This window comes from Alosa sapidissima, chromosome 4, assembly GCF_018492685.1.
Source record: "Alosa sapidissima isolate fAloSap1 chromosome 4, fAloSap1.pri, whole genome shotgun sequence".
Lineage (NCBI taxonomy): Eukaryota > Metazoa > Chordata > Actinopteri > Clupeiformes > Clupeidae > Alosa > Alosa sapidissima.
Genome location: NC_055960.1, coordinates 6,642,501 through 6,667,500, shown reverse-complemented (window position 1 = coordinate 6,667,500; position 25,000 = coordinate 6,642,501). Strand labels below are relative to the sequence as shown.

The 25,000-nt window shown below is 47.5% G+C and overlaps 1 protein-coding gene across 3 annotated transcripts in view; it reads left to right on the top strand.

Annotated features, from left to right (window-relative positions):
* The window catches only part of cacna2d2a (calcium channel, voltage-dependent, alpha 2/delta subunit 2a), a 213,579-nt gene that overhangs the window by 131,678 nt on the left and 56,901 nt on the right, over positions 1 to 25,000 (top strand). For all 3 annotated transcript variants that reach the window (XM_042090856.1, XM_042090854.1, XM_042090853.1), the window contains 3 exons: positions 2,514 to 2,649; positions 18,264 to 18,395; positions 19,103 to 19,160. In XM_042090856.1, the coding sequence (XP_041946790.1) occupies positions 2,514 to 2,649; positions 18,264 to 18,395; positions 19,103 to 19,160 (326 nt within the window). The remainder of the gene's footprint in view (positions 1 to 2,513; positions 2,650 to 18,263; positions 18,396 to 19,102; positions 19,161 to 25,000) is intronic.

The window sequence follows — 25,000 nt, the reverse complement described above, 5'->3', positions numbered from 1 at the left end:
TGTTTGTCAATAGGGTTGTGTTGGTGTTTACATGAAAATAGAATAGACTTTATAAATGATGTCAAGATTCAGATATATCACAACAGCAGTTATTTATTACCATGAATAAAACAGCATCACTGATGTCAAAAAGCTGGTTTATTGTCACATTAGCTAATTTAAAATTAACTTAACTTATATATATATATATTAATTGAATGGATATTTTAATTGTATGATAGAATTTTATATGTTAGTATGTGGCATGACAAGACAATAAGTGTTTAAATATGTTTCTGTATGTGCTCCTGTGTTTAGTAGTATCAGTGGGAGCCTGTAGAATTTCATGGCATCATAGGTTTGTTTTCAGAAATGAGTCCTGGCCAAGGAAGAAATAATTCACATAAAAATAAACCAATCACTTGGTCTCAGCATTCAGATCAAGATCCCATTTCCTCTCCGACAGCTGGTCTGAGGAAAAGGCTAGACATTTCTCGCATCCCCAACTTATCAAGATTGAACCCAAAATGTCACACTAATGGAAAAAAAATATTTCTGAATTTCTTTTGTCCTCATGCGGCAGCACCTCATTCATCTGAAATATGGTATAAATGTATATTTTTCACAATGGCAGGCAGAAATATACGTAATATAAGATTAGATAAAGGGCAGCAGACACAGCAACATACGTTCACAAGCCACAGGCACACAACCATTCACTCCTTATATACAGTGTTGGGCAAATTACTTCAAAAGCGTAATGCATTATTTATTACTTGTTACTGTAATCTCAAAGTAATTTGTTACATTACAATATTACTGTCTTTGAATTGTAAGGCATTACACTACGTTTACATTACTTTCACCAAAATAACAGGAAATATGGATTTGGTGTTCTTAATAGATCTTCATGTGTTCAATGCAGCTCATTACACGGCAGGAGGTGATGTGGTATGGCATAATGACTGAGCTAAGCTTAAGGCAAACAAAAGAACAATATAATGGTTGCAGTTATGGCTTATGGGACAATGTAGGCCCCAAAGGCCAAAGGTCACTCACAACTTAATATAGTAAAATATAGCCATAGTGAAATTGCATGTTGACTTTAAATGGTTCTCATCATTGCTGGTTGCCTTTCCTTCCACTTTGGTGTAGACTATGCAAATAGTTTGAGAATAATGGCTATGATCTTTGTCTGTAAAAGAAACATTTTAGTTATTCTCACTGCTTGAAATGAGTAGTATAGCCTAACCATGTTAGATCTGTTGCATGAATGGCAGAGATAACTCAAATTCCCTTTCTACAGTCATCTAAACAAGGCAATCAAATTCCAGGACCAGCATAGATTACTTTTTTTAATTCTTGGATAATATTCTCTGGTGCCAATTGAGCATTTCTCAATTTTGGATTAAAAAGCAAAGTAACTTCAGTTACAGAGAATTGTACCGAGTAAAATATTACTGAAATTGTATTGGTAATGCCTTACATTACTGCATTACAGCAAAAAGCAATGCATTACTGTAATTACATTACTTTTTTAATGCATTACTCCCAACACTGCTTATATATGATGGCTAACGCAACAAGGGCTACATGCATTAAGGGCATGTACAACAGAACATATCACACACCCATGACTGAGTCAGACTGAATCGGATTCTCTTTCCTTCAGCATATCGGTCCTGTGATGTTCTGTGTAGGGTTTGCTAAATGCGTTTGCCCTGTTAGCTGTCCAGTACACAATACACATATTGCATGGTTTGCAAGGCAATTGACCCTGACTGTCAGAAACCTGTGTCTTTTTTCTTTTGTATTTCTATATGCGTGTGTGTGTGAGTGCACATTTGTGTGTGTGTGTGTGTGTGTGTGTGTGTGTGTGTGTGTGTGTGTGTGTGGCTATGGCTATTCAATTTGAGAGCTATTCAAATGCTAATTAGCAGGAATGCTCTGCAGACCATTCGATTGAAGATGGACAGCACTTCCTCGGCCCTTCCTTCTTGTTGGGCGATGGGGAAGCCTACTGTTGAGTGGTTTTGTTTGCGGGGCTATTGACAGAGGTTAATCTGTGCTGAACCTTAATAAGACTGTGATAGCCATCTCGGACGCTAATTGATTTTCCTCAGGTTTCTGCGTGTGTGTGTGTGTGTGTGTGTGTGTGTGTGTGCGTGCGTGTGCTGTATGTGCGTATCCTTCCTTTGATATGTTGCATTGTGTTGAGAGATGGGATCAGAGCCTAGAATGTAAATTCTCATTTGTAGAGTTCCTCATTTTGCACTTTGTATGGGGTCATTGTCATGTTTTCTTCTCAATTCTGTAACTGGAGTTTGATAGCTTTCACTTTATGTATAAAAGAGTGTGTTGCGTACCAGAGAGAGAAATGGTGTGTGCGTGTGTTTGTGTGTGTGTGTGTGTGTGTGTGTGTGTGTGCGAGAGAGAGAGACTGTAAGAGTGTGTGAGTATGTGAGAGATAGAGAGAGAGAGAGTTTGTTTAAGTTTGTGTAGACACTCAAAAGTTTTGTCTTCTTCTTCTTCAGTCAGAGGAAGATGGAGAGAATCTGCTGGCAAACTCCAACTCACTGAAGTTAGACTTCGTCGATGATCCCAACTTCAAGAACAAGGTCAACTACTCATACACAGCGGTGCAGATCCCCACAGACATCTACAAGGGCTGTGAGTACCACACTCAGATACATACAGGACTAAATTAACACTCTTAATCTGTCTGTTATACACACACACATACACACACACACACACACATACACACACACACACACACACACACACACACACACACACACACACACACACACGCACGCGCTGCTCTGAGCCACAATGTCATAAAAGCTGGCTATTTTTGATCACAACCAGAAGCCCTATATAAGAGGGGAAGATGACTGCCCTCGTTAACTTCAAATTAGCTCCACTTCCTCTGCCTGTGTTTCAGCAGACAGGATGCTCGGGGGAGGAGAAACAGAAACTGTGCGAAAGGTTGACAATAACTTAAAGTTTTGGGACGGCAGCACACAGTTGTCACTCTAGCATCCAGCTAATGCAAACCCAGCACAGGAGGAACAGATAGCAATTCAAGTCGACATTCAGTACTCTAGTTCTGTCTGACTAGTCATTGATCAGTTCAAGCTTAATAATGAACAAAAATAGGAATCCTGTTGGTGAAAATGCTGGCTAGCTTTTGTACAAGGTCTCAACATCAACATCGCATGCCAACAGCTGCAGCCACCGGCCATCATGTGGGAACCCAGCTGAATGGTAGGGAGTTTGGAACATTTACTAATAAAGTGTCTGCCAACAGCAAAAAAAAACAGAGCCCTCCAGTGCTATTGCAGCAAGGCCGACATTAACACAGTTTCAGCTACGGAGCAGAGTGGTGCGGACAGAGGCAGCTAATGAAGTGGTCTGGTGGAATTATTTCAGCAGCAGAAGTGTCCAACGTGGCAGGACGGGGCCTGATTAAGAGCTGCGACCTTGGCAGGGAGGCTGGGCAGACGCCTGGGCCGTGGGGCCTGCAGAGGGTGGCCACCGCTAACGCGCCACTCCGCTAACGCAGTGCAGGAGGAGCAGGAGGAGGAGGACGGGCGGGGGGGGGGGGGGGGTTCACGAGTGGCTGCTACAGCTTAATGGGCCCGGCTGCAAAAACACAAGAGGCCGGGACCCGTTTCTCACGGAGGTCAAAAAGCTCTTAAGTAGTTTTTTGACGCCGAGGGCCGAAGTGGTGCTCCAGAAGCCACAGAGGAGCCAGCCCGGCCTCAGCCTCAATTAACACAGGCCTGACCGCTGGGATGGAGGGAGACGGAGATGGAGGGAGGCAGCAAAGGAGGGAAGGAGGAGGAGAGGGAGGAGAAAACGCAGTGGGGATGCTCGAGCGGAGCTAGGGATGCCCTGGCATGGGTGAACCGATGGTAGCTATGGATGCAGTTATGCAGTGGTGTAGTCTACATGATAAACAGGACTATGCAGTATACCCACTTCAAATAGGCAAGGATACGTATTAACATTTGGGGTTGATCACAGTATCCCACTACAGCTAACTAGACTACACCACAGTATACCCACTACAGCTAACTAGACTACACCACAGTATACCCACTACAGCTAACTAGACTACACCACAGTATACCCACTACAGCTAACTACACTACATCACTGCAGTTATGTAAGCCCTGTGTCCTCAGTTGACTTGAGTGTGATGTAGGCTACTCTAAATCGCATGTCTCAAGAAAATTTAGATGCACTTTGGGAAGAGAAAAAAACATGCAATTCAATGCGTTATGTCTGGTCTGTGCAGCCAGTAGGGTGTGCGAGACCTCATTCATTATTGAGTGCTGACAAAATTTGGACATGTATTGCCATTTTAATATAGTCATGCTCCCCAACATTCACTGAAGACTTTTCATTTCATTTTCCTGTATTGTATGTTTCTATATTTAGACTGTAAGCCAGCTGCACCAGCAGGTGCTAAAGCAGCACTTTCAGGACTGGGACAAAGGCACTGGGAGCCGAGCGAAACCTCGATGGCAGTCTGAGCTTTTCAGACGGGCACAACTTCTCAAGGGACAGAGTTCAATAGCATATTTAATCACGCTGCCCTGGTGAGCCTTCCCCGGCGCTGTTCACCACTCGCAGGGCGAGCTAAAGGCTCCGCGTGCGTCTCACAGCTGAGCCCCTGCAGCCCCAGTTTGATAAGCTTGATTATGAGAATGAGGAGCGTTCAAGCGAGTGGGACAGGGCCGGTCTGCGGGAGTCCAGGGGCCGTTAAATAGCATCAGCGGGCGCTAGTACTCGCTCCGCCTCCACTGCCGCCACCGCCGCCGCCACCTCGCGGGCCGCTGGCCTGCCGCCAGCCTCTGTTTACGGGCACGGGGAGGGAACCCTGCGGGGGTGTAAGCTGCCGATGCCAGCCTCTCGAACAAATCAGACCCCGGCGGTGCCGCTCGCATGCCAACTGCCGTGGCCACCGGGCATCATGTGGGCACCCAGCTGAATGGTAGGGAGTTTGGAAAAGGCCAACTGCTAACCCCCACCAAAACATGTCTTAGAGAGAGAGAGAGAGAGAGAGAGAGAGAGAGAGAGAGAGAGAGGGGGGGGGGGGGGAGGGGGAGAGAGGGAGGGAGAGAGAGAGAGAGAGAGAGAGAGAGACAGACAGACAGACAGAGAGAGAAAGACAGCTAGAGAAAAGAGAGAGACGGAGAGAAGGATGGCTAGAGAAAAAGAGAAAAGAGAGAATGATAGAGAGAGAAAGAAAGAAAGAGAGCGATGGAATGTCTGGCGGAATGTCTCCTGTTGGAAGTGACTCAGTGTTGCTTTGGCAACCCTGCCAGCCCGGCAGACAGGCATTTGGATGTGATAATTGATATGGTCATGCTCCTTAAAAGGCACAGGTAATCTTCAATGGGCATGTACTGTTTAGGAGGCGCACACTCAATTACTTCCAAGAGAAGCAAGACTGTGAGTGGCGCTCCAGGAATACTGAAATAACCTTAGTCGCGGCAACACAGCCAAGCCTTGTGAATCACCGTTAATGTATAGCCGTGAATCACCGTTTCCGGTGCCTTGTCCACTACTTCACGGACAATCAGGACTGTGGGTATTTTATGGATCCTGACACAGAAAGACAGCCATTTTGGTGACAGAGAAGGAAGACAAAAGCAAGGCACAGTTCCTATATACTGGAAAGCAGAGAAATCAAGGTCCCAAAACTGTCTCGAGATCTTGTTTTGCTGTGTTTGTAATGTGCTTCCTCATAACCCCCATGTACTGTATATGCATAAGATTGGTTCGGCGTATCGCTGGGTTACCCGTCACGGGCGATAATAGTATTTGCCGTGTTTGTTTTCAGGCTGGTTCTGAACGAGAGGGGATGTGTAGCAGAACCTTACAGTTTCCCTCCGAGCCCCCCTCCGCGTTGCTGCCGTGTCCAGTGGCCACGCACTAGCAAGCTCCGCTCAGGACCCATCTCCTCCGGTCATGTGTGCTGTCAGGGCCGCCAGAGAGAGAGGGAGAGAGGGAGGGAGAGATAGAGAGATAGACGTGCTAAGAACTTTTTTTTTAATATGACTCGACATAAATGTGTGTCATGTTTCACAATGATTTCACAAGGCTAGACTTTTTTCCCATCGAACTCATCCAAAGAAGGACAAGAGAGGGTGTGAGAGAGAGAGAGAGAGAAAAGGAGGAAGGAGGGAGAAGGGAGAAGAGGAGAGAGAAAGAAAAGAGAGACACTTTAATAATAGAAGCCATTTAGAGTGAAGTGTTTTTCTTTTTTCGTTTTTTTCAGGGGGGTTTTTTTTGTCCATTGTGTTCCTTTCAGTGACTAAATGAGGCGGCGTGCGCGTCCCGGTTTGATTCGTCTGCCAGGGTCCCCATGTCCGTTTATTGAGATTGAGAGCGTTCCCTCGGCTCCGTAATGAACCATTTTATGATTCATTATCCTGCCGCGTGCTCCCGCTGCCAAGCCTGCAAACTTTCTAATTAGCCCGGGTCAAACAGACGCGTGGCTTTCAGCTAATTATTGATGCCTATGGAATGGACACGGGCGGGTAGAGAGGGATTCAAGGGGCGGCCACTCAAAGTGAAGCAGTAGTGGGGGTGAGACCTCCTCTCCAAGGGGTCAAGACTTGGAGGGGGGAACCGTGGAGGATGGCAGGGGAGAGAGAGAGGGGGACACTTGCCCCTGCACTGATGATGCAGAATGAATAGAATTGTCAGATGGTTTGTTTTGACCACTGAGGGTAGTGGAAGGGAGGGACTCAGAGTTCCAGGTCTGTGCCACAGGTGCCTAGAGGCAGAGGGGAGTAGACTGCCCCCTGCTGTTGTATGAGGGTTATGAGGGGGAAATGGCAGACGAGTAGAGAGAGTCGACACAGACATGACCACAGCACAGAGCAGACATGGCACAAAGCAGCGGAAAAAGGATGATTATTTGTGTTTGCTTGACTGCCTGTGTTTAAGGCTGTGATCTATGCATCTGTGTGGAATGTGTGTGTAGGATTTGGGCTTCTATGGACATTTCCTTGTGTGTGTGTGTGTCTGTGTTTCTGGTCAGCACTGGCGGATAGTAAGTGTTGGGAAATCCGCATTGATTTCTGGAGGTCAGTTATGACATGTGCCTCAACCTCCAGGCTTGATCAGCACCTGGCCTCTCCCAGAGCCTCACACACCCCAGAGCCTCACACTCGCCGGCCCTCCCTCTGCTCCTCAGGCGCTCGGCATTGTGGGAAAAAGGCATCCAGCGTTTGCCACAGAGATCAAAATTCATCCTTTATCCATTCTTCTGTCGAGTGTCTTTGATTGTTTGCACCCCCCCCCCCCCTTTCTCTCCGCCAACTATTTCCAGCTTCAGTTGTCTGGATAATTTGTCTCTCTTGTTCGTGCCATGCTCTTCGTCTCGTCTCTGTGATAATTGAAGGTACCTCGAGAAAAATAAAAGAGGATGTGTTGATTGCTCTTTTGTCAGCTGAAGAGCATAGCGCTCGGGCGGCAAAATCGTTTTTTCTTTTTTTTTTTTTACCTATTCACGTTCGCCCCAGCCATCCACTCTCACCATCTAAACGACAGCTGAAGGGGACGAAAAAGCCGCTCGCGCCGAAACCCTCTGGATTTGTCAATACCAAACGCTTCCCTAATCAAACCTAGCTGCTCCACATTCTTTATTTAGCTGTGCAGGAGGAGAAGGAGACAAGGGGGTAAAAAGAAAAGGAGAATGAGTAGTTGAGAAAGGAAAGGATTTTAAAAATCCTCCTATGCACTGCGACTCTCTTCTCTGCCCCTGACTGGGGTTTGTGTTGTCGTGCCGCCATTGTGCTGCAAGATAGAGGCAGGAAAAAGGGGAGTTATTAGGGGAGAATGGAGTGACTAATTGTGTGTGCGGATGAAAGATGGGGTAAAAGCGCGGCTTTTGCTTGTTGTCACCGAGGGGATTAAGCACCTTCCGGCAGATGCGGCGGTTGCCGCCACCACCACGCTCCTTTCTCCTGGGGAGGCGAGGAGGGGAGAGGCAAACAATACACCGACACAAACCACCACTGGGAGAAGCGCACCAGCATTCCTGCACGGGGCTGGGCAGCTGCATGCTGGACGGCCACAGGCTGTGTGTGTGTGTGTGTGTGTGTGTGTGTGTGTGGACAGGAAATATGAATGCCTGTGAATAAGATGTTATAAAAACACATTGTGCCAGAGAGGGTGTGTGCATGCACTTTATTTACACACTTCAAGATAGTTTCATAACATTACAGATACACAAATATACATGCATTTCTATAAACTCAAGGTGTAATTGTGCAGTGTGCAGACATTTTATTGGCTATATGCATGTGCCTTTGTATGTGTTTGATGTGTTTGTGAGTGTGTATAGTATATGTGTGTGTGTGTGTGTGTGTGTGTGTGTTAGTGTGTGTGTGCGTGAGAGGGAGTGCGAGTGTGATTGGGGCTCTATATAACTGGAGAGCTTTAGTCTGTGAGATGGTGAGATAGTGTGGGGCGTTAGTGAGAAATGGAAGGGCTTTCGGAGCGCCAGCGATTCCAATCAGAGGAGCTTAAATGGAGTGAGCCTTCCACAGAAGACCTCCTCCACCTGACACAAGAGTCACGCCGCGCCGCGCAGAGCAGAGCAGAGCAGAGCGGAGCAGAGAGGAGCAGAGCAGAGAGGAGCAGAGCAGAGCAGAGAGGAGCAGAGCAGAGCAGAGAGGAGCAGAGAGGAGCAGAGCAGAGCAGAGAGGAGCGGAGCAGAGAGGAGCAGAGCAGAGCAGAGCAGAGAGGAGCAGAGAGGAGCGGAGCAGAGAGGAGCAGAGCAGAGCAGAGCAGAGCAGAGAGGAGCGGAGCAGAGAGGAGCAGAGCAGAGCAGAGCAGAGAGGAGCGGAGCAGAGAGGAGCAGAGCAGAGCAGAGAGGAGCAGAGAGGAGCAGAGAGGAGCAGAGCAGAGCAGAGAGGAGCGGAGCAGAGAGGAGCAGAGCAGAGCAGAGCAGAGAGGAGCAGAGAGGAGCGGAGAGGAGCAGAGAGGAGCAGAGAGGAGCGGAGAGGAGCAGAGCAGAGCAGAGAGGAGCAGAGAGGAGCAGAGCAGAGAGGAGCGGAGAGGAGCAGAGAGGAGCGGAGCAGAGCAGAGAGGAGCAGAGCAGAGCAGAGCAGAGAGGAGCAGAGAGGAGCAGAGCAGAGCAGAGAGGAGCAGAGAGGAGCAGAGAGGAGCAGAGCAGAGCAGAGAGGAGCGGAGCAGAGAGGAGCAGAGCAGAGCAGAGCAGAGAGGAGCAGAGAGGAGCGGAGAGGAGCAGAGAGGAGCAGAGAGGAGCGGAGAGGAGCAGAGCAGAGCAGAGAGGAGCAGAGAGGAGCAGAGCAGAGAGGAGCGGAGAGGAGCAGAGAGGAGCGGAGCAGAGCAGAGAGGAGCAGAGAGGAGCGGAGAGGAGCAGAGAGGAGCAGAGCAGAGAGGAGCAGAGCAGAGAGGAGCAGAGCAGAGAGGAGCGGAGCAGAGCAGAGAGGAGCAGAGAGGAGCGGAGAGGAGCAGAGAGGAGCAGAGAGGAGCAGAGAGGAGCGGAGAGGAGCAGAGCAGAGCAGAGAGGAGCAGAGAGGAGCAGAGCAGAGAGGAGCGGAGAGGAGCAGAGAGGAGCAGAGCAGAGAGGAGCAGAGAGGAGCAGAGCAGAGAGGAGCGGAGAGGAGCAGAGAGGAGCAGAGAGGAGCGGAGAGGAGCAGAGAGGAGCGGAGAGGAGCGGAGAGGAGCAGAGAGGAGCAGAGAGGAGCGGAGAGGAGCAGAGAGGAGCAGAGAGGAGCAGAGCAGAGAGGAGCGGAGAGGAGCAGAGAGGAGCAGAGCAGAGCAGAGAGGAGCAGAGCAGAGCAGAGAGGAGCAGAGAGGAGCAGAGAGGAGCGGAGAGGAGCAGAGCAGAGAGGAGCGGAGCAGAGCAGAGCAGAGAGGAGCAGAGAGGAGCGGAGAGGAGCAGAGCAGGGATCTTCATTCCCAGGAGCCGCCAGACGCGCTGGACACACATCACAGACTCCAGCACTGTCCCCTTCGCCGCTTCCATGGAAAAAATAAGGGGTTGGAGTTCAAAAGAATAGATATTGCTCAGATTACTTGAAACAATCACACACACACACACACACACACCCACACACACACACGCGCACACACACACACATACACTCAGCTCTGAGCTCCCTGATTTTTTGAGAAGTTTTCCTGTGGGTGTGTGTGTTTGTGTGTGTGTGTGTGTGTGTGTGTGTGTGTGTGTGTGTGTGTGTGTGTGTGTGTGTGTGTGTACGCGCTCACGTGTTTGTTTCAAGACCTTGGGTTATTAGCCAGAACTGAAGATGCCAAACATAAGCATAGGCCTTCGGAGAGAGTAGGAGAGGGGATTTGTAATCTGTTTTTGCAAAAAGGAGGGCAGAGAGCTTTATGCTTTTTTCACTGGTTTGTTTCCATTCAGCCTCTTTTCCCCCCCTCTCCTCCCTCTTGCTCTCTCGCTCTCTCGCTCCCTCCCTCCTCCCCTCTGTGTGAGCTCACTGAAGGGGCACTATCACTCGCTCGCACGCTAATTAGAACAGCCGGCACACTTCACTCACCACCAAGCTCACAAATTATATTCCATTTGTTTACCGTTTACTGTGTCGTTTTAATTAAAAAATCTCTTTTCCTCCTCCTGTGACACCGCTTCCTGCCCTTGCCCCCACGTGCCCCAGTGCCCTCCCCCCCACACCCCCAACCCCACCCCTCCACCCGCCTCTACACCCCTTTGCGGCGTCCCCCTCGCCGGTCTCATATTTGGCTTTCTGAAGGAGCGGTGGCATTATTTGATAGAGAGCATGCGGGTGGTGGCCATTTAATTCAATGGCCTTTGCCTTATCAGCCCCGCAGTGAGCCAGAAGTCGAATAAGCACGCAAACGAGTTTGAGTGTAGAGAGAAACAGCAGAATTGTAAAGTGTGTGGGTGTGTGTGTGAGAGAGAGAGAGAGAGAGACAGAGAGAGAGAGAGAGAGAATGTTTGCGTGTGTGTGTTTGATGATGTGTCTTTGGGGAAAAGATGGCTATACATTTTAAAGGATTTGTTTGAATGAGGAATGCAACGAGAATGAAAGATTAGACAGGATATAACCCAACACCGTCAGCTTCAGGAAGAAGACTAATTCACTCTGTGCTGGTGTGTGTGTGTGCATGTGTGTGTGTGTATATGTGTGAGTGAGTGCTTTTGTGCGAGTGTAAGGATCTGTGTGTGTGTGTGTGTGTGTGTGTGCATGTGTGTGTGTGTGTGAGTGAGTGCTTTTGTGCGAGTGTGGGCATCTGTGTGTGTGTGTGTGTGTGTGTGCTCTTGTATTCCAGTGATATTTCACCCACCGGTGTGTGCAGGGTAGATGTGTGAGTTTGTTTCCAGAAGGTCAGGTTAAGCTATCATTCCCTTGTCAGTTTATCAGCCACGTCGGTGAGTAACGGTGCGTCTTCCCTGCTTTTGCTCTGAAAGAGGTTAGTTATGACAAATCTCCAGCACCCCCTAGGACCATATGTTATTCTCCCATATATTACACACACACACACACACACACACACACACACACACTCACACTCCTGAACCACAACTCACAAAGGGCCTCACACTGCTGTAGTAGGTGGAGGTTAGAGCGTCCCTTTTCATGTGCATTGGTGAAAGTTATTGATCACCAATCTGTCCCAAACTTTGATCTGTGGGCGAATAGCAGACTCCAAATCTCACATGCCACTGGCTTCTGTTGGATTATGCATTGGGTGAGTGTTGAGAAGACAGACAGAGAGAGAGAGAGAGAGAGAGAGAGAGGGAGGAAAAAGAGAGAGGAGAGACAGTGTTAATGTCATCCATACGGAGGCCGTCCAGCTGGACAAAGACTAGTCATCATGGCAGCAGCCAAGCATGACCCATGCTGAAGAAAGAGAGAGGGAGTGAGGGACGGAGGGAGGGAGGCAGAGAGAGGAGAGGAGAGGAGAAGAGAGAAGCGAGGGAGGTTGAACGTCTGTAAGCAATGCCAGAACTGCACAGAGGCCCATAAATCCCAGGCCCTCATAATTGCCAGCCGTTTACTCAGCGCATGGCCCCCTGCCCATAAGAGGGATGGAGAAGGAAGAAAGGGAGAGGGAGGAGGGGAGAGAGGGAGAGGAAGAAAGAAAGAGAGAGGAGGAGGAAGTAGAGGAGAAGTGCTCTATGAGAGGAACCTGAAGGGAAAGAATGAAAGAATGTAACGTTAGACAGATGGGGATGCAGGAGAGAGAGATGAGCTTCAGAGAAAAGAGGAGGAGAGGATGGACAGACCGAGGATGGAGATGGAGAAAAGAGAAGGAGAGAGGGAGCATTGTGACATATCTGGAATGAAGGGCTGGAGAGAGAATGAAAGGTAGAACAGAAAAGAAGAAGAATGAAGCAACGGACTGGTAGAACTAGTGTTGTCACGATACCAAAATTAATGTTTCGATACCGATACCAAGTCAAGAATTGCGATTTCGATACTTCTTCGATACTTTTTAAAAAATGTATTTGATTTGGGGGCCCCACCACCTTGACATCATCATCAGTAATATTGAATATACTGTAGTGTGATCATTCACACCAGTGGCCATCCCAGATTCTGCTTGACTCTCTCCACACAAACACACATGGAAAATGATGGCTTATGTCATATTTCATATATTCTGCATAATTACTAGTAAATATATTTAGCAATTTGAAAACTATTCTAAAACTATAACTATTTTTTTTAACTATTACACTTAGGCATAACTTTAATGTGGTGTGTAGGTCTAATTGACGGTTTTAGTCTAGTGAATAAAAGTTGCACATAGCGCATAAGAATATGTGGATGCAATTAATTATGTTTTGTATGTCATTAGATAAAATAAATGTTCAAATGTACAAGTAAATGTACAAGTCGAAGAAAATCTTTCTGGGATCATAGAAGAGATAAGTGTCCTGCAATGTTCATTAATGATTTTATCGAGCAATAATTGTCAAACGTGACCTGAGCTAGCGGGATAGTTAGCAAGGATCTCTCTTCAGATGTAAAAGTTTGACATGGTTGCTTAGCCGATTTTTTAATTGACATTAAACCCAAATAGTAGGTCCATAGACTGTACGAGTAGGCCTAAATGACCAAAATCCCACAGCCTAGGTAGGTTAGCAACACAAACTTGTGAGATGCAAGTGAGCAAATCAACTTGATATTAGCCTATTATGATGTGTTACCATAGCATCACTTGAACTAGCAGCCATGTCTCCATGTCTCGCTGTTTAGCAAGACAGCTGCGCTTACGTGTGTGTGAGGAGAAAAGACGCACAGCCACAGGTTAGGGGAGGAGGCGCTAGAAGCATGCCTTGTGCACACACATGTTACTTCAAAAGAACACGGTCATTCTCAAAAGTATCGATACTAATAAAATTAGGCATCGTGACATTTTTAATTTCAGGGTATTGCGATACTTTTGTAGTATCGGTGCACCGTGCAACATTAGGTAGAACAGTGTGGGGAAGAGAGAAGGAGTGAATGAGAGAGAAAGAGAGAGAGAGGAGCTGTGCTGCATTTTGAGCACCTCTAAATGTCTCAGGAAGTAAGCTAATAGATCACCCTTTGAGCATTGTGTGTGTGTGTGTGTGTGTGTGTGTGGGGCGGGGGGGGGGGGTGGGTTTGGGGGCTCAGCATGAGGGATGAGTGCAGGTCCTAACATGCTAGGGGGAGCGAGGCTTGTGTGTGTGTGCGACACTAAGTGTGTGTTTGGGTGGGGGTGGGGGGGGGGCCTTTTGACAGCCTGCATATTTCCCCTCTGAGGATATTTTTCTTTTTATCAACTGTCCGGCGAAGTTGTGCCGCGTCCCACACAAATAAATCAATGGTGTGTGGGGGTTGGGGCTGTGCCTGGGTTTTCTTATCTGCTCCACACTCATATTTCTACGCCAGATGACCTGCCACGGTGTGTGTGTGTGTGTGTGTGTGTGTGTGTGTGTGCGTGTGCGTGCGTGCGTGCGTGCGTGCGTGCGTGCGTGCGTGCGTGCGTGCGTGCGTGCGTGTGTGTGTATTAGAGAGAGAGAGAGGCATTTCAACATTTGCAAACATTCACATGTGTGCACTCGTGCACATGTCTTTGTGTGTATGTAGCATTAACAAACTCATCCTCACCTTGGATCAAAGACACCTGGATATGCTGAATAATTCAGTAACTGCCCACTCTCTTCTCACTCCACCATCCCTCTCTTCATTTGTCTCACACACACACACACACACACACACACACACACACTATACACTATACAAACTCACCTATACACACAGGACAGCTGTACCTGTTTTTCAGGACAGTTAGTTTGGATTGAGCATTTTGGAGTCATTCTTTTTTCTCCACACACTCGTCCACTCTTGGTCTTTGTGTGTCTTCCTCTTCTCTTCCTTGAGCGGCTAATGAGCGCAATCTGAGCAGGGTTGCATGGCTTGGAATAGGACTACGCGCTAGGACTACACTGCCATAGGACGACACTGAACCCCTCCCACCACTAGTAGCCAGCAAGCGATGTGTGTCACTCTAGTAAGCCTACAAACAATGACAATAAAGGTCCGATCCTGAAAAGTTGCACATTCCTCAGTTTAGCCGTTGGGTTAGCTAATGTTATTCCTACTGGCTTCAACAGCTAGCATGCTAGTTACTATTCTTGTTCTGATTTGAGTGCTTGCAAAAATGATGACTGACAAACCACATCAAATGCCTGATTGTGAATGTATGATTTACTTCCATGGCAACAAGTTCTGAAGATACTGTATCTGGTCTCTGAGTTACGTTTATAGTTTGTTAAAGGGACACCAGGCAAGCCTGATGCTTTTTCTCTACGAAGCTCCCCCTAGCATCTGTATGTGTCGATACGTGTGCGAACCCTCGCTCGGTCTGAAGCTTTTTTCCTTTTCTTTGCATCTTCCATCAAGGGTTTTCGCTGCTTCTTCGCCGGCTCTGCCATTATACACACGTTTGCAACAATCGCTAGCGTTTCGTTAGCCTGCCTCTGTGCTGGGGATGCAGGATGTAAACTGATCCTGCTTCTCGCGATGTCTGAGACTTTGTGAGACTAAAGGTCGGTGGGTAGGATACACCGAACTTGCAAGCGGGATATTCTTCCCACAGGCAGTAGGGGCGGGCGAGAGACTCTTCATTCGCCCTGTAATGAGTCATTTAACCTTATACCGACTTACGAAGATGATTAATTAACACGAAAACGTTGCCTGGTGTCCCTTTAAAGAGACGGACATTTATCGCACTGTACAGTGGTAACAAACAATTGGTCTTCTCAGCAGTAGGGTGACCCCAAGAGCAATTCTTCTTTAGTGTTGCTTTAATTATAAAGGAAATGTGTTCTAACACTTGCAAGAATTTACTTCTCATCTGTTTGTGCCCGTAAGGCGTGTGTTTATGGGAGTGTGTGTGTGTGTGTGTGTGTGTGTGTGTGTGTGTGTGTGTGTGTGTGTGTGTGTGCGTGTGTGTGTGTGTGTGCGTGTGTGTGTGTGTGTTTGTGTATGCACGTGCATTCCCGGATGTATGTGTGAGTGTAATGACACATTTTCGTCATGTAAACTCTCCCCTTAAGAGCCAGATGGGTTAACAGCTCCCCCAGTCTTCACCAGGAGGGTCACATTAATCACGTTAATACATGCACATACTAATCACAGGAAGAACACTTCACACACACACTGCTCCAGAGGTCATGCCTCAGGCCGCTCCCTCTGTGCACATGTTTGTGTGTGTGTGTGTGTATGTGAAATTATTGCTCAGTATTATTCTACCAGAGGTGTGGTGTGTATGTATGCATGTTCATGTATAGAGCATATTGCCTTCCTTCCAGTGGTAGTTTCTCTCTCTCTCTCCTCTCTTTGATATTTCTGTGTATGTATGTGTATTTGAATGTGTGCGTGTATGGTTGCGTGTGTGTGTGTGACATATTTCTGCATGATGTGATAGATTGTCCACACATAGTTTTGTGTCTATGCATTTTTACGTTTATAAAATTGTGTGTATATCTTCATAGGAATGCATTTCTTACACACACACCTGTGACAACTCATGGTGGGAGACATTGTGTGTGTCTCCTCATAGATGGTGGGAGACGTGTGTGAGTGTGTGTGTGTTTGTTTGTGTGTGTGCGTACACACATATTTGTGTATGTGGGTGGGGGTTAATTGAAACTTGGGGGAGAAACGGATGATGAGGGTTTATTTGCTGAGCTGGTGGTGTTAGTGACAGAGAGGGGCAATCTGTGTGTGTGTGTGTGTGTGTGTGTGTGTGTGTGTGTGTGTGTGTCTGTCTGTGTGTGTGTGTGTGTGTGTGTGTAGCTGCACATATTTGCGTCTCTGGGGGGATGAGAGGTTGTGCTCTGTCCCAGCTCTGCTTATCGGCTCCTCCCGTAATGTAATTACATCAGAGCCGGCCACAAACTTCCCCAGCTCAGCACCTCTCCCCCTTGCTCCCACTAATCGCCCCTCTTACACCTCTTAGAAGCTCTCTCTCTCTCTCTCTCTCTCTCTCTCTCTCTCTCTGTGTGTGTGTGTGTGTGTGTGTGTGTGTGTGTGTGTGTGTGTGTGTGTGTGTGTGTGTGTAAAACGCTGTTGAATAATAACTGCTTTCCTCACTGAAAGAAAATGTGTGCGTATGGATTAGATGGGGTGGAGGGCTGACGAAGAGAGAGAGAGAAAGAGAACAAGAGAGAGAGGGAGGGAGAGAGAGAGACGGGATATACATATCGCTCACATCTAAATGTGCTAACAGGAGAGATACTGTATAAGGGTGACCTTTTGGCAAACACACACATACACACACACACACACACACACACATACACACACACACACATACACACACACACACACACACACACACACACACACTGTTAGACGCTGACTGGAAAAGAAAACGCAAAAACACAAGATGGATGCCATCCACAGCTTAATCAGACGTTATTTACCAAACAATGTTTTATTCACATCTCCCGTTCCAGTCAGCATCTCTATCTGTCTCCCATCTCATGTGGCCATGAGGTGATCTTCAGGTGTGGTCCGACCCCCCGCCTCCTCCTTCCCTCGGGGGTTCTGCGCTGCCGCTCGGCCACCTCAGCCAAGGTCAGATAGCGGCGGCACAGCAGTGCTCCTGCGAGGCCCGCACACAACGCTGTTGTCTCCTGAAGGTGGTTGGCGTGTGTGTGTGTGTGTGTTTGTGTCTCCTGAAGGTGGTCGGCACACTGCCTGCCTACATTTCCATTTTGATGTCTTTCAGAGGCGAGCAGCCACAGAGCTCAGCACATGAGTAATCGCTCACATGGCTCTTTCTTTCTCTGACCCTCTCTCTCTCTCTACCTGTCTCTCTCTGTCTCCCTTTCTACAGTATATCTCTACCTCTCTTTCTCTGCTTCCCTTTCTCTCTATCTCTCTTTCTCTGTCTCCCTTTCTCTCTCTCTACCTCCCTCTCTCTGTCTCCCTTTCTCTCTCTACCTCTCTCTCTCTCTCTCTCTCTCTCTCTTACTCTCTTACTGAGTAATGAAAATGTGCTTTCCTGAACTCACTGTCATGGCAGAAATAGGGAGAAACTGTGAGAGAGAGAGAGAGAAAGAGAGGGAGAGAGAGAAATGGAGAGAGAGTATGATAGGGTATGGTGAATCTTTTCTGGCATCATACTGCTGGCTCACACAGACCCACTCCTCAGTCTGTCAGGCAACTGTCAATTAAGTTCCAGATTGCAAAAAAAAAACAGAACTGTTCTCTCTAGTGTGCTGCAACTTTCCCCGTTAACACCGCGACTGCCACTTCCTTCCAGTGGATTCAAGCGCCGCCACAAAGCGAGGCAGACGGGAGACTCCGGCAGCAGACTTCAGTAGCGCCGTCGAGAGTCATACGGCTTCTCACAAACGCACTGTAGCGCTGTGAGCACTCATGTCAAAACATCAATGTTGTTTTGAGGAGGAAAAAGAGCGAAATAAATCACCAGAACAAAGACTTTACAACAGTCAGGCAACATATGAGTATTTAAACGGCAGGTTGGGGAGAAGCTTTGGAAGCATATTATGGCACATTGCTCAAGGTCTATGATACTGGATTTGACTTGACAGTCTACAAAACGCAATGTGACAATTTGTTGCAATATTTTGACATTTCAGCAGAAGTTTATGTTGTTGTGTGTGGATATAGCACCGATAGCATAGTGATGTAGAACTTACTTTAACTCTCTCTCTCTCTCTCTTTCTCTTTCTTTCTCTGTCTGTGTGCATGTGTGTGTGTGTGTGTGTGTGTGTGTGTGTGCTTCAGCCCCCACCATCCTGAACGAGCTGAACTGGACCCAGGCCCTGGAGCCCGTCTTCATCAGTAACAGCCAGGAGGACCCCTCCCTGCGCTGGCAGGTATTCGGCAGCGCCACTGGCGTCACCAGATACTACCCAGGTACGCTGGCATCCTGCCCCTCACACACCACACGGGGCATGTGTGCCCTCCCTCATGCACCGCAGGGGTACTGTAAAACAGGTTAAAGGGGTAATCTATAACCCCAGAGGATCAACACCCCCAAAGGTTCCCCTCTTTTGTTCACAGAACCATTATAATGATTCTCTGCGTTTACAGTAGACTTCAGCAGACTGCTTCAGGGTGTTAGTAAGCATAACTATACTCTTAGTATACCCTCAACGAATTTCGCTCCGTACGTCCTGTACGACGTATTTAAATGTCATACTTAAGTGTGTGTGTGTGTGTGTGTGTCTGTGTGTGTGTGCGTGCGTACATGCGTGCGTGTGTGTGTGTGTGTATGCGTGCGTGTGTGTGTGTGTGTGTGCATCTGTGTATTCCATAAATATAGTCACCAATAATCCTAGCTTATGATGCCACCCACCACAACAACCACTTAATTTAGCGAAGCATCTTCCATTAGTCAGCTATTATTTGGCCTTGACTCTGGAAATAGGGTGTAAAATAGGCATCTCCGCATGGGGCATTTTAAAAGTGTCAACGTTATGTATGTCGTCATGACGTCAACAAGTGGTGACAAATCGCAGACTCTGTATCTAAAAGCAGTTTGAAGAGTCACCTTTTACTCCCCCCCCCCCTCTCTCTCTATCCCCTCTGCCTGCCAACCTCTGTCCATTCCCTTTCCTCAGCCACCCCATGGAGAGCACCAAATAAGATTGATCTGTATGATGTGCGCAGAAGACCATGGTGAGTACACCACTCCTCTTTCATTACAGCATCATTCAACTGTGCTTCTGTGTGTGTGTGTGTGTGTGTGTGTGTGTGTGTGTGTGTACAGTAATACAGTGAGGATGTGCATGTATTGTCCCCTTAATCACATAGCTGTGTTTTTGTGATGGACCACATGTTGATTGACTCAAGAGTGTGTCTGCCTAGATGAAGTGCAGTGTGTACCATTTCTGTTAATAGCCCAAGGCCTCTGCACGCAGAAAACAGACTGACATTGGAAGAATTATGCTGTGCTATTATGGCACAGTCAGAGAAAGTGGCAGGACTGGGCCGTGGTTAAATTGATAAATGGAGCTCAAAGTGAAAACATTTAAGTACAATTTGTTTTGTTGTGAAAGTTTGTGCTTGGGTTGGTTAAGGAGGGTTTACATGGCACAATAAGTGTTTGCGGCTGTACCTAGGTGAATGTGTATTGTTGAGCGTCTACGTGTGGATCTCTGTGACATATTTGCCTGTGTGTGTGTGAGAGAGAGAGAGAGAGAGAGAGAGAGAGAGTTCCCTGTAGTGGACTGTTGTTGAGGTGCTAACGAGGCGTCTCCTGACAGAGTAATTACACTCCCACTGTACCGCACCCCATTGCTCTTTCTGAGAGGAGAGACCCTGCACACCTGAAGATAATTCTGCTCACACATAGCCTCCACGGTCTCACACACACACACACACACACACACACACACACACGGTTCAAGTGCATATAGACACACAAACACCCCATTCCGATACCACTGCAGGACTAACTGATGATGTCCCTCTGTGTGCACCCATGGGCATTGGTGTTTTGATTTGGTTGACTGCCTATCTGAATGAGACTTTTACTAAATGTGATAGTCTTTTACTTAATATGGACGGTCTAAATGGATTAGTCAATAATGGACAGTCTTATAGAATCACATTAATGACCTTTTGCAGTGGGTTTGTGCATAGCAAACCTCACACATTGATAATGCAATGTTGGTTAGCATATGCTGTGGACTTTAATATTCTGGTTGGTCAGTACTATTTTAACATAATCAGACTTTAGGTGTGGGTTGAATTCATTATCATGCAGAAAATAGAAATTTGATTTTACTTAAAACTGCCAGATTCATCAAATTTACCAAATTCCATTGGATATCTTATTTGCAGCATGTATGTGAACCTGGTAATAGTAGTAGGTCAGAGTAAGAGCTGTATGTCTGCATGATGCAAATAGGCTTTTGTTCAGAAAAATAACCACATAACACAATAACCACAAAAAAGAATGTTTTGTTAAATGCGTCTTGTAAACCTGCATGCGTTTGTGTGCAGTCTCATAGAATATATCCGTAGAATCAGCCAGTGATGATGTTCAGAGGCGAATGCGTCACTGCGCGTACAGGAGGGAAAATGAAAAGACGACACAAGTGCCCGATCAGCAGCACGTTCATGTCATCTTAGCGTCACCTCTCGCCACCTCGCACGTCCCGCACAATTTCTCTCCTTTTTTATCCGTTTTCTTTTTTCCTGTTAAGTTCCCACCTGCCGTTCTCACTCCCTGGCTTTTAACGGACCCCCTTTGGGGTGTCGCCTAGCAACCCCTCCCCAGCTGCGGGGAACGACAGGGCCATGGCAGGAGGGTGGCACGGCGTGTCAGGTCAAGTTTGTGTGATTACACGCCCACACGCTTGCCCCCACACGCGCCTCGCAAGCTCTCAAACAAAAGCCAGCCAATCACAGGGCCAGCATTATGGGCCCTACTCCAAGGTGGACCAATCCGATGCCTTTGATGATGGTGGCAGACACATAAAGGGGGCAGTAGCTGTGCTGTAGCATGGTGTACTTATGTAATGCCATTACTCACACACTGACACACACTCTCTGTCGCGCGCGCACAAAGACACACACACACACACACACACACACACACACACACACACACACACACACACACACACACACACACACACAGGAGCATGCACAGATGCAGTCGTATGCCCTAAAACTTACAGTGCATATGCAGATCACATGCATAGACATTCAACATTCACTTGTGCGTGTACTGCACGCACACAGTTTGAGATTGTGAACAATGTAGAGAGACTGGAATACTTATACTGCTTTGTTGGAAATAGCATTTTGAAGCATCTAATCATATCCGCATTCATAAGGCTTTTAACAGGGAGATTCTATGGGCGTGTGGGTATTTGCAGAGCTCTTTTGTTCCTCATATACTCAGGAGATCGGGAGAAGTGCTAAGAACATCTGGCACCACTGGAGCTCCTCCAGGAACTGACAGACTGACAGGCCGCTGTACACAGATGTAATACAAAAGCACTAGTGCCAGCAACTCCCTGTAGAAGCCAGCTGACACACTCTTCAGTGGGCACACACACACAGACACACAGTCACACGCATCGCTCAACAGCATACACATTATCCATAAACATTTCTGTCACAGTTTGTGGCCTCAAACAAGCTTTTTTAAGGTTATATGCTGTTGCCTTGTGATGGGATGTAAAAAAGGACAGAGCTGGTCATACTATCCTCCTACTCCTCTCCCCTGGTCATTGCCGCTCCCTTGTCTTTCCAACACTCTACTCCTCTCCTCTCCTCCCTTGTCTTTCCAACACTCTACTCCTCTCCTCTCCTCCCTTGTCTTTCCAACACTCTACTCCTCTCCTCTCCTCCCTTGTCTTTCCAACACTCTACTCCTCTCCTCTCCTCCCTGGTTTCCTCCTTGCCCTTTCCACCGCTCCCTTGTCCTCCTGGATCGCCTCTCTTCTCTCCTCTCCTCTCCTCTGTTCTTCTCCTCTGTTCCTCTCATCCCCTCTCCTCTCCTCTCTCCTCCTCTGTCCCCCATTCTCCTCTTCTCTCCTCTCTCCTCTTCTGTTCCCCCTCTCTCATCTCCTCTCCTGTCCTCCCTGCTCCTCTATTCCCCTTTTCTCCTGTCCCCTCTCCTCCTCTGTCCCCCCTTTTTCCTCTCCTCTCCTCCCTGCTCCTGTATTCCCCCTCTCTCCTGTCCTCTCTGCTCCTCTGTTCTCTCTCTCTCGATCTCCAGCTGTCCCCAGGATTAATGGCCCAGGCAACACTCTTAATTGTCTCCAATTGCTCTGACATTCATTATTAACATGCCTCCATTATAAAACATTTGGACACAGGTTATCCAAGATAGGCAGGAAGAGAGGGCGCCAGGGGAGTGGGGGAGGTGACGGAGAGAGAGAGGGAAAGAGAGAGAGAGAGAGAGAGAGAGAGAGAGAGGGGGACGTTCGAATAAGGCAGTGGAGAGGACGAGGGAGAGGAAAAACACCTTGTGGTGTGACAGAGAACAGACAAAGACAAAGAGGGACAGAGAAAGAAACAGATTATGTTAGAGACAGGCGGGGAGAGAGAGAGAGAGAGAGAGAGAGAGAGAGAGTGTAGGAGATTCAGCGTATGGTTTTGGGGATGGGAGGTGGAACAGGCAGTGTGTATTTGTACATGATAGAAAGAGAGAGAGAGAGAGAATATGAGACAGAAAGAGAGAGAGATGGGGGAGACAAAGAAAGACTTTGACTTTTAAAACCCCTTTTATTGAACCATTGTATGGATCAAAAACACCTTAAGACACTACAATGTAGCCCCCCCCCCAGTCACACCTACACCATGGCATAACCACATATCACCACATGATACAGAGAAAGAGAGAGAGAAGGGGGGAGAAAGAGAGAGAGAGAAGGAGGAGGCCGAGGGTGAGTGCAGAGGGGCTGTGCACCACAGAGCACATATTGATTTTGGTGAAGAGTCCGCCCAGCTCCTCAGTAAATATTATGGCAGCTGCTCAATCCCAACAGGAGCCAGAGCTCCCACTCCTAACAGCACCTCCAAAACCTGTCCCTCAGTCTCTCCTCTCTCCTCTCTGACCGTCTCCTCCTCCACCTCAGTCGCTCCACTCATTCTACACCTCCATTCCCTCGCTCTCCTTTCATCCTCTCCATTCATCCATATTCAGCCACCTCATTTCTGTCTCTCACTTCACCCTTCCTCTTCCCTGTCTGTTTCTCATCTCTCTCTCTCTCTCTCTCTCTTCACCCATGTGATGTGGAGTTGACACCTTGCTTAGAGCTGTGCCTCAGTGCTGAAGCGACACCTGTCAGGAGAGCGGACTGCACCACCGCTGCGTCCAGCGCTTCGTGACAAATGTCCCCTGGCGGCCCATCCGCGCCACACCTGTGTCCCCCTCCCCACGCTGCCCGCTAGCAGGGCCGCGCGCTCGCTCACACGTTTTTTTCGGCCAAACACAGCCCGATGCCACAGCCGGCATCTAAGTGTGTGAGTGCACAAGTCTGTCTGGAGGAGAGTGTGTGAGTTCTGTGAGCTCATCTCGGCGGTGAGTCCGAACACTCCAGAATGCGTTAAGGAGCTGACAAGTGATCTGTGTGCTGCTTGCTGCATGGATTCAGCCGACACCTTGTTACCTCGACACGAGTCTACCTGAGTCTGTCAAGAGTCCGTCACACTTACAGAGAGGGCCTATCGTCAGCTGTTAACCTCAGGGAAAGAAAACAAATAGGACGAGCATTCTTTTGCTTCCGTACTTTGTTCCTTTTCAAGCCCTTCTGCTTTGTCAGTAAAAAGCAGCACAACCAAGAGACTAATTAGTGGGTAATTTGTCAGCAGTAAGTAACACTATTTTGAGATGGTAATGATTTTCCCAGTACAAAACTTGTAAGATCATTATATTTTTTTTTCCTTTAGTGTTTGGCCTTGATTCACATCCAAAGTGCAAGTTAACAGTTCCGAGTTCTCTCTCTTTCTCCGTAATGTAATCCAGTGTTCTATCTGTGCTCCCTTTCTCCTCACTGAGAGAGTGTGGCTGTGGATCTGACGATCGGGGCCCCTTCATAACTAACAAATAAAAATGGGGAGGCGGCCTCAGATAAATATAGCACTGACAACATCTTCTTTTGGCTCGCCGGGCCGAGTCCTCCCACTCCCTTTTTAATCTTAATTTAATCTTTATTCAGCCACAGCTGGAGGAGAGCGGCAGCCCATAAAATAATAACCCCCGTCACCCATCACAGACACACACATGCACACACACACACACACACACACACACGTAAGTTTACACATACAGTGCAAGAAATATACTGGGACCTGCCTATGGATCTGCATCCATGCACATACATATTCACATAAATAAGTCTATACATATACATACACTTTCTGTAAATGGAAACATTTATTCATTAATAACACACATTCTACAATCATACAGTTGTAGATCCACAGAAACACTTCAGAGATATAGAAGTGGATGCAACTGAATATATATATATATATATATATATATATATATTGTGCACATTTTTATTGATTGTAGTAGTGCTGCTCTCATTCATCCAAACACAGCTATTGATCATTTTCATGGATACACATCTTCTCCCTCTTACTCGCTCTTCTCTCTCTCTCTCTCTCTCTCTCTCTCTCTCTCTCTATCTATCTCTCTCTCTCTCACACACACACACACACACACACACACACACACACACACACACACACACACACACACACACACACACACACACACACACACAGAGGGAGAGAGAATGCCTAGTAAAAAGTAATGTGGTACTAATCCTCCTTTGAGAGCGAGAGAGTAAGAGAGAGAGAGAGAGAGTGTGCGTGTGTGTGTGTGTGTGTGTGTGTTTCTATGTCTGTCCAATGAGACACTCACAGAGAGACTGAGGAGGTCAGAGAGTGTGAAGGCAATCTCCGCCAGTGCATCACCTCCTCTCAGTGTTAATGTATTGATTTTTACTGCGTCTCAACGTGATAAAGCACTTCATGAATTCTAATGT